This window comes from Megalops cyprinoides, chromosome 5 (assembly GCF_013368585.1).
Source record: "Megalops cyprinoides isolate fMegCyp1 chromosome 5, fMegCyp1.pri, whole genome shotgun sequence".
In the NCBI taxonomy this organism is placed as follows: domain Eukaryota; kingdom Metazoa; phylum Chordata; class Actinopteri; order Elopiformes; family Megalopidae; genus Megalops; species Megalops cyprinoides.
The window spans coordinates 17111836-17122224 of NC_050587.1; the positions used below are offsets into that span (position 1 = coordinate 17111836).

Sequence of the window (10389 nt, forward strand, 5' to 3'; positions counted from 1 at the left end):
GAAGCATGTAACAAAGAGAACGTCCAGATGTGTAGAGGTCAAGTGTAAAACAAAATAAATTTGGTTACAAATGAATGCAGAGATGTACGATAAAAAGAACAGCCTGTTCTCATTATTACAAATGAATTGGGTACCCCAATTTTGAATGTGTCCCTTCAACAGTGACACTGGTTATTTCCTTGTCCTGTTCTGGGACAGCCTAGCCATGCCTGCTTTAGATGAACAAGAGTAAGTTCATACAACAATGATTAACATTTATATAACAATAATTAGTGGGCATCAGCACTATAAACAGTTCCGGCAGCCAACTGCATGAGATGGTTTTGACCACGGCAAATGCATTCATAAATTACAGTGTTATTGACTCAGCTCATATCACCACTTAAATGCACAGCTTCAGCTGCTGATCCACATAGCAAATAATTTACTACACGTCAAGAAATCTTACAACTTCCCATGTTAACATCTTAAATGATGATGAAATCATCTGAGCCAGATTCAGATCCTGTGTGATACACGTTGGACTCCTAATCTAAATGAAAATTGCCATTGCATCATTTAGCCTGAAGTTGCATTGTCTGAAATACTGAGGACCAACAAATGAAGTGGTGAAAATAATTCCTACAGTAGTATTGCAGAGTGGTATGCAAAGTGCGGTTTCCCTCATGATATATGGTCTCTAGTAAGACTGACTTATCTATAATCTCTGTGGTATTGGATTTTAACATTCTATCAATGAACCAGTTCAGTGAATTGAATTCGAGTCATTCACATTTCAGTGTGCGAATGTGTATGGATAACTAATATTGCAGTGATGTGGACAGCACATCATGATATGAATCAACCAGACACAATATTTTCAGACATTTATTTTAGGTGACAGTCTCAAAATTAACAATGTGGAGTTGGAAACCTCCAATCATTAAGCAGCAAAAGCAAATGTATGTACAAAAGAAGTCTCTGCTTATCACTACCTAACATCCCTGAACTTCCAACCATCTGCTTCAAGTGCAATTATTCTGTTAGTGCTATATATAGTGATATGTCAATATCTTATGTCAATTTGCAATGTACTTTGGATGCAAAATTTGAAAATTATGAAACACTTCATCATAAGTAACACATTACTAGAAACTGAGGTGCAAATAATAAATTAAAGACAAATATCACATCTATAATAATTTTACTGTACACACTGTACATGTCTTGTTGGAAATTGGCACAATGCATCATCTTGTCCTATTGAGGAAAATCAAAAAGCAACAAAGTGCCACATTCATACCAGGCAGACTGAAGTTCTTTTTAATGAATTGAGCTATTGAGCTATTTCACAAGGGAGAAAGAGTTAGAGAGCAAACATACATGATTTGTAATGAAAACCAACAATACTTCACATTATATTGGCAAGACATGACTGGACTAAGGTGACTATTTTGTTGAAGCGGTACACTGCCATTCTACTCGTACCAAGAAAGGGATGTTCCTCAACGTCAAGCTTTTGATTCAATAGTTAGCGGCAGAAAACTATGCAAGCTGATGTGGCCTTGACAGCAAGATTTGACATGTGCTTATGGGGAATATATGATCTCTACAGGTTACTGTATCTAGAGATATTTTCTGGAATGCACACCAGCCCAAATGCCCCACCAAAAAAACACAAAGATCAGTAGCTGAAGAAGGACCAATCAAATGGGAGTTTGGGCACTTTAAGCATTTTGCAACCATGTTGAATAAATCATCTTGGTTATCTGGAGCACGGCTGCGTGTAGCGAGTACTGAACCACAATAGACCCAAACCCTTTATAAAAGCCCATGGCTCCCTCCTCTCTCCGGATGATGTTGATGCAGTCTCTCATGCCCTCATACTGGGTGTTGATGGGCAGGACCTCGAAGCCCAGGTCCGTGTTGTCGATGATGGTGCGCGTGCCTTGGATGTGGAGCCGGTGGAGGACGGTCTCCAGGGGGAAGAGAAGGACGTCAGCGCACAGGCTGGCCGCAAAGCTGGCCATGAGTTCAGGGAAGTAGGCGTCCAGCATGCTCTGGACAGCGTCGGGCCCCTCGGCGGGCTGTCTGGACGGGCTCTTCCTGCGCAGGAGGAACAGCACTGTCTTCTGCACGGCGGAGCTGATGATGTAGTGCAGGACCCCATGCAGGACCGTGGGGAACACCAGGCTCCACAGGGGCAGCAGCCTCTTGCTGTGGGGGATGCCCATACCCATCACCCGGCCAAAGCCCTCCTTCACGCAGTCCAGGATGCCGGGGTTGTCCCGGATGATCTCGCTCTGCCAAAACACAACCGAGTCAGATGGCGCAAAACTGCGCTCCTTCACCACGATTTCCGAGACGAGGCCATGGCGGCTTCTGCCGTCAAACTGCGCTGCGTGCTTACATTTCAGCAACAAATGGAAGCCTACATTTTTAATTTTGAACTCGCGGGTCCCACACAATTTCAAATACCACCGCTGCTGATACACAGGACTATCGCACTGATGCATGTTACATCTTTTGTCACACAACATTATGAGGTCAGCGGGTGCAGAGATGAAAGTCGAACGTAGGAATGCATGCAAGTACCTGATATCAATTCAACTGAATTGAAAGCAAATCTTATTTTGTTCAGTTCCCATGTTCTTTCTTGAAGCACTCAGAACTGATTATCTGAATATCTTACAGTATACACAGATTATATAACAAGACTTCAATATCTAAAATTAATACATATTTTTATATGAGGCACAAGTAGCACACGTGACCATGTCAGTGTGATATATAACCACAAACAGTAAATCAAATGTACGCCTAAGTCTGTAATATTGTGGTATCCTTTTGATGCCTTAGCCTGTACTTACTTTCATTTACATCCATTTTAATGGTTGAATGATGACTTTTGATTTGAGAGTTATTCCAGAGTCTGTACACGTATTATTTTACAATGTGCTAACTCTTTATCAATGAATAATGGTCATTTTTACTTATAAAATAACCTAAGGAATGCGAATTATATTCACTGAAACTGGAGATGTACGCCATCATCTTTTGTGACTTGCAAAAAAAAAAAAAAAAAAGAAAAAAATCACAGAAGTCAAAACAGTACAAAGACATTCTTCAGAATGAATGTCTTCTTTTTTAGTTCTGAGTATTGTAGAATCAAATACTAACCTGTACTGTTTCGATGAGGCTTGCTGAGTAAAATGGCATTGCAACCACATAGGTCAAACTGGAAAAGAGAAGCCATGCACACTTGTAAAATGATTGAAATACAGCGAAAGAGCAACCTATCAATGCAACAATCTTATATCTCAAAAACCATCAACCAGAGCTTTCATTTTCACATTACAAATTGAATGATTAGCCAAATGTAAAAATCTTGTAACTTTCTTCCAAAGGTTCCAGGATGAGCACACAGTGGAATGTCCACTTTCACTTCAAAAGAGAACATACAACACCAACATTTCTGCTATGGTCAATGTGTTTCGAAAAACAACGTTTTAAACCACATCAAAACCTTTAAACATGGAGCACCAAATCTAACTGGCACATAACCAGTGACCCACTCAATCTTCTAACATTCATCTGGTGTGTTTTTGGCAATAAACAGAGAAAATGGAAATTACCCTTTAAGTACTAAGTGTCCAACCACTTGCTTTGGATTCCATTTGTGTGACAATTCCCTGAAGTGAACACAGACAAAAATGAAGCACATCAATGAAATTTTCATATACTACATGGAAAAAAAACATTGATTGAACCTTATTTTTTTTTACAACATTTATTTAAAAATAAGTTCATCAGACACAAATGGGGATCTGCCTAACTAACTTAATTAACCTTGTTCCATTTAGGCAATAAAGCTATAGCTAAGATAACTTTTATCATATGTTATAAAATATGTTTTCACCTTTAATTTTTAAACATGTCAGGTCCTTGACATTGAATGGATACTGTTTCCACAGTTACAGTGAAAAATGCATCCACAAAAATTCATATTGTTGCTTCACCACATATAACACAATATGTGGATTTTTGACATGTTTACCATCACTAGGTCAAAGACTGACCAGTGAATTTGGGTACTAAAAAGATGACACATGAGAAATGAAATAAACATAAACAGAGGTGATAATAAGTGATAACATATTTAAAATTATTTGACAAATATGACATTCCCCAGTCAAAATGCAACTCTTGCCCTTTCAACTTTAACAGAGATGAGTACAGTAATCTGTATAATGTGTAAGCAGGTTAATTCCACTTCAATCTGTTCCCGTAACTACTGCAACAACGACCAATTATCTTTATCTCATCAAGACAATTAAAAAAGTGCAAAAACCAAAGTGATCACTCTTTGGTTCATTTCTTTTGCAGCTGTCAGAAATCAGGTACAGTACATGTGGATTCAACTGTAACATTGCTGGGACCACTACTCTGCTGATTGAATAATTCAGGTGTATGTGTAAGTTTCCCCTCCAGACAAAGAAAACATATTTTAATGCTTTCCAGTTGAAATTATTTCCTCTAAATTCCTAATAACAATCATCAGTGAGACTGCAGTCTTTGACCTATCCCCCACCATCTGGTGTCAGTGAAGTGCACTCAACCTAGAGGAAATGAACACTTTTCAGGCACTTGGTTAGAATTTACTCACACGTACACTCACATACGAGTAATCCGGTACATTCTGTTGAACTTCCATACCTTGGCAGAGGAGTGCATTCACTGATAAGGCCCTCTGCGCCAAGTGTGACCCCCTGCACTACAAACGTGCTGCCCATCCCTTTCCATAGAGCCTTTGGACCCTGGGAATACCAAAGGAACGAAGACAGAAGCATTCAATTTAACACACTGATTGCTACACAACTACGAGCACAAACCAAGGGGATTGTTTATGCTTATAATCAGTTATAATCAGATCCAATTCCTCGCTCTGGCCCAATCTCTTCAGTCACTTTTGGAAAAGGCATGAATAAATTCTCCCCCCTCTGTCTGGGACTCTATAATCACAAAGGAAATCCTGTGCAAGGAAGACTGGGAAAACCCACAAGAAACACTGACTTTCTGTACCCGCTAAATCTGTTTTAAATGTCAAAAATTAGTCAGACAACTTTGACAACATAAACAACTAAAATTCTGAGAAAGCCCAGTGTTAAACTTTGATATTTCCTCTGACTGGTAAAGGGTTTTTATCCTGTGTTCCGTGTTCAGCATTGTTAGTTTTTTTGGGTCTTTTTGGAAGTGTGTTGGTAATGTCACTCATTATGCTTATTCTATCACAGATCTGTATTTTCAGATATTATCAGTTGTGAAATTCTGCTCAGGGGAGACAGTAAAGAACCATATAACCAACAGAAGTTATCACCGTTTCAGCTACCCAAAAAGTCTCATAACCTCTGAAGATGCAGTGCACATTGTTTAATGTCCATTTGATAATGCAAGCAGTGTAAATAAATTAATTCAGAGGCATACCTGAAAATAATTAAATCCCGGAACTGGGTCAACAACTGATCTTAGCATACCAGAAACGAAAATATAACCAAATATTAAACATGATAAACAGCATGTACATTTCTAATGATAAACGGAAGGGTGGAACAATGGATCCAATAGATGACATTTTTGTATAGGAGGACAGTTTGATTTTATATGCAAAATGAAAGGTATTCATTTGCCTGTGATTACCTGGGTTTTGGTGACATTGTACATCACGCTGACGGCAGTGAAGGGTGACAGATGGTAATTCCTTGCGTGATAATTCACCTGTAAGCAATAAACACCAAATAAGTGCGGTGTTGCCTTCCATTAAATGAATACGTGTAGTGGTAGTCATTCCAACTGTGCTTCTCCGGTACATTAAAGGAGTAAATTGGACGTGAAAACCCTGCAGGTAGCCACCATCTCAAAAACATATAAAAGACGTGATAATCTGTGAACAAAAGGACAGTTTAGCCACATCTTCATATTCATTAATTTGGCAGTTGCTCTTATCCAGAGTGACTTACAAGACTAATATAACGTGATACATTAAACACAAGAACATTAAGAAGAATGACACGGGTAGCTACAGAACTGCCAGTATTACTGCAATTCATTAATCAACCCTTGATACACAAACACCACAACAAGCAATTGCCAAAAAGACTGCATATAAATAGCAGAGGCAATGCATATTATTCCTTTATTGGTAAGGTTACATTAAACTGTAAAACTGAACCCCTTCACCAATCCCTTTTGAATCGAGAGTCTCACAGTAACTTTTTACAAGGCCAACTCCATACAAGCAAGGCAAAGACCTGCAAGCAAGCCAGTCTGACATAGCTTCTCTCACTCCTATGAATCATTTTTTATGTGGGGATCGTTTTCAGGAATTCACACATCATCATTCCTGACAATGATGAGAATACAGAGAGTTGAAGGTGTCTGAGTGCTAGTCATGTGTAATACTCTTAACCAGTTATACACTAACAGATGTGCAGCCATTCAGACAAGATGTTTGAAATTGGCAAGGCAGTATACTCAGCATGTGTAGACACAGCACCAGAATAACAGTCACACAGCTTTGTCAACAGACAGCACATTTTAGGGTTGGATGACCTAATATATCCTGAAAACAAAATGTTTTGCAACGGGTACTCTGGGGACATGATTCCTCATTGCACCTTGGACATACAGGTCAATAAATTTGATATTTCAACATTCTAGAGCTCTCAAGATGGAACAGTTCATTAACCACGTACGCACAGTATGAAACACATAAGGATCAACACTCACACTCTTTTTCAGTCCAGAAATGACCAACAGCAGCAAATTATGACACTTCACACATGGGTTCTTATGTTCTCCTTCCCTCTCCTTGAAATTTGATGACAAACACTATAGATAAGCAGTCCTTCAAAAGGAGAAATAAAGACCATGCTTGAGGAATCAGTGGTGCCTGCCAACCACCAGAGAGTGCCTACCTGTCTTTTATCAAACTATAACAGCATGCCATAAAGGCCCCAAACGGTGTGAATCGGTATCAATTCACTTGTTGTATTAAGGTGTAAACAGTAAAAGGAAAGAACACAGACAGGAGCTTAAATGCTGCAATATTTCAGATCCAACAATGAAAGCAAGTTTTGGGACTTGCCTTGGCTTACCTGACACTGACGACGAAACACAATGCAAGGGTGTGCCAGGACATTTTCTGTGAAGAGACTGAGAAAAAGAGCATCAGATATGAACCGCTATTCTGTTCTCCTGTTTTTCAAGAGAGGTCAGTAACATTTAAGGTACTCGAGTCATTTTTGAATTGTGGGCAGTTTTCTGTTGGTTTACTAATTTTAATAACACTCAACTCATGCCAAGGTGTCCTTGAATTCTAATAAAATATGTTGGCTTTTCAGGAAATGGCAGCCAGGTAGCCATAACAATCATATTTGTTGCACTGAAAGGACAGTGCTCATAAACACCTGATTAGTCTGTTTCTAAACATTTTTTTTCATTGGAATGAAGTCAATGTGCAAAAAACATTTGATACAATAAGCCTGTTTAATGTATGTGTCCAGCCAAACACTTTCTATGGGGTTCATTCTCTAACCTCAAATTTTACACAAAATATAAAATTATTCTTTAGCTCTCAAGAAAGCTTCAAGGTCAATATCTATTTTTGGCAGTGATACATGCTGTGTAAATACCTAAGTATGAAACACTCACTGTGGATCACAGAATTTGTATTTTTCAGTGATACATTACCTTGCGAGCCCTATACCAAATCCAGCAAATCTGTTTAACTGCTCTGTAAGAGAAAGATTACTCACATTACCACTGGAGTTCAAGTGGTACAAGTCATCATGGTCAAGTACTGAAGGGACAAATATATGAAAACAGAAATGTTTCTACAGGAAAAGGCTTTTTCAAATATTCAAAGACTGAGCAAAAATAAAACATATTTATTTTTCTTAGCTGAATGTGTTGTAAGCTGTAATTTTGACCTCAAGCAAGTCTTACGTAATCTGTTTACATTTGACAGAAATTTTGAGTTTGGTGGCCATTGAAAGGAACAAAAATGAGCAGAAAGAAATTAATGAGGTGCAACTCTGTTTGTGGTTGCATGGATCAAATCTGGGCCTCTGAGGTGGTTGCCCAACACTGGAATGAGTTGGAAGTCAGCGGCTTAGTTGCAACGCTGCAAACGATAGCATGCAAATGAATGGGGGTTACACACAATACAATGCTTGTGAGTGAAAGTACAAAAGGAACACTCAAGTGGAAACCAGCCAAATTTAGAACTCAGTCTTTCTCATATTGTTGGATGGATGAACAGAACTACCAAGCCAAACAACTCCAGAGAGGAAATGGATGTACACTCAGTTAGAGAGACAGAGGGGTTAATATTACACCTATCATGACACTGACTCACACAACACTAGGTGTTCTTCCATACATTCTAGATAAAGTTATTGCAGAAGAAAAACACAGATGACTCACAGATGCTTTTTCCCTAAAACCGTGCGTAATAATAATAAAAAAAAAAATCAAAAGCTAGTTGTATAAACTCTTCCGAGTTTCAGCAAAGCATCTACATGTTGCGTGTGAGGAAGAATCCCTGGGAAAGGCCTGACTAATTCACTAAGAGTGGTCCTGCCTAGGGATACTGACCAAAAATGTTCTATGTTTTTGTAAGTCCTCCTTAAGCCTCTGACAGGAAACCCTGGCAGAGTGCACCACTCAAGATGGACCACACCACACACACACCATGCTTGAGATTACGGGATGGTGGACTAGACAGAACTGGATGGTAACATCTCACTTTTAAAGCGTTTGTTAAAAAAAAAAAACACCAACCATGTATGTGTCTGTCTTGAAAAGGACACTTTCTTCCATTTAGATTTGAACATGAAGGAATAGTTTTATAGTTTTTTGATGTTTACTTTCCTGTCTGCAAATTCTATCCACAGCTCATACAAAAATGCTACACTGCCAATGAGAACATTTTTTTAAGTGCGCCTGGTGTAGCCCACTACACACTTTTCCTGCAGTTGTTACCTAACCACGGAAAGAACTGCAATCTTCCCTTAAGATATGCTTCTGTGAGTCTACTGTCATGTAAACTTCTGATAATTTCACAATTTACATTTACATTTGTTCATCTGGCAGATGCTTTTATCCAAAGCAACTTACATAGGTTACTGTTTTTTACAACGTTATTCATTTATACAGCTGGATATTTACTGAGGCAATTGTGGGTTAAGTACCTTGCCCAAGGGTACAGCAGCAGTGTCCCAGCGGGGATCGAACCGGCAACCTTTTTTTTTTTTTTTTGGTCACAAGTCCTGCTCCTTAACCACTATGCTACACTACCGCCCCAAATGAGGGCTTGGGTCTGAATTTGATGTGTTGCATTCCCTTTCAGTGTGGGATGTATTATAACGTTGTTTGGCGTAAATAACAGGGGGATTTGTAAGAATGTACCACGAATATACACCATCGTAGTGTATTTTCTTTTTCATCACGGTTTGGGGGCTAATTCTGTACTGACAACTTCTTTTTTTACAATGTTGTCATTGCAATAAGAAATCTACGTAGCTAGCTAGCTACACTAGCCAAGGGCCTACTTAGTGTTGTCTCAACATGTGACTAAGAAAGCAACATATCAACACATTAAATGACAAGTGGTAGCTACATATTCTCCAAAGCAAACAACTGCGGAAGATGGCATTCTGTTTAAAATGAATAAAACTATCGAGCTGCTGTCAACAGTATCGCAGATGCATGCTTAGCCGCCTACTCTGCCAACCCCCCTTACCAGATGGTCCAGAAGCAGACTGCGCGTCTTCAGATCCAGGGGCTGCAGGTGGGGCTGTTTCAAACTGGGGCGTCCGCTCCCCATAATGCAGATTTCTGCTACCGGGAATATCTGGGGGTGTTGTTACCCAATGCTGGAGATCTGCGCCTGACGAGTTATTAAATGACCTTCCAGCGTACCCACCATAGGAAGGATCGTCCCTTCCCCTGTAACCTAAACCATCAAAGCTTTCCGGTCGCCGAGAAGTCATGTTAGGGTAGCAAAAGAGAACGGAGGTGTCAGCTAGACAGATGAAAGCACAAAATATTCCGATTTAGAGCTAACCCTTTCAGTCTAAGAAGGACACTAGCAACGCATCGAAAACGAAACCATCCGAATTATGATAAACCATTAGTTAGCTAGCAGCAAGCTAGCAACTAGCAAAACAACGAAAGAGCGCTGTGACAACCGGAATCGTTTTCATTACCTTCCGTTTCTCATGAAGCATCATGGGAAAAGTAGTCAATGATGAAAATGTATGACGTAATGAAATAACATATTTTAAAGATATATACATTACATAAAATATAATTTTATAATTCGTAAATTACACAAATAGAGATATAAGC

At 39.2% G+C, this 10389-nt stretch overlaps 1 protein-coding gene across 1 annotated transcript; it reads right to left on the reverse strand.

Annotated features, from left to right (window-relative positions):
- Nucleotides 1-799: 799 nt before the first annotated feature.
- On the reverse strand, nucleotides 800-10225 carry slc25a46 (solute carrier family 25 member 46). Its single transcript, XM_036528984.1, has 8 exons — nucleotides 9782-10225; nucleotides 7729-7771; nucleotides 7134-7191; nucleotides 5677-5754; nucleotides 4696-4796; nucleotides 3615-3671; nucleotides 3160-3217; nucleotides 800-2282 (listed from the first exon to the last, which is right to left on the reverse strand). Exons 1-8 carry the CDS (start codon nucleotides 10029-10031, stop codon nucleotides 1707-1709), a joined length of 1221 nt encoding a protein of 406 aa, XP_036384877.1. The 5' UTR covers nucleotides 10032-10225; the 3' UTR covers nucleotides 800-1706.
- Between the last annotated feature and the right edge of the window lie 164 nt (nucleotides 10226-10389).

Bases quoted from the DNA above. Each gene is read 5' to 3' on its own strand.
- slc25a46 (XM_036528984.1), bottom strand. From the start codon at position 10,031: ATGACTTCTCGGCGACCGGAAAGCTTTGATGGTTTAGGTTACAGGGGA. The intron at 7,772-9,781 runs GTAAGGGGGGTT...TTTCTCTTACAG, and splicing joins GTCTGCTTCTGGACCATCTG to AGCAGTTAAACAGATTTGCT. The intron at 3,672-4,695 runs GTATGGAAGTTC...TGTTCACTTCAG, and splicing joins GAATGCACTCCTCTGCCAAG to GGAATTGTCACACAAATGGA.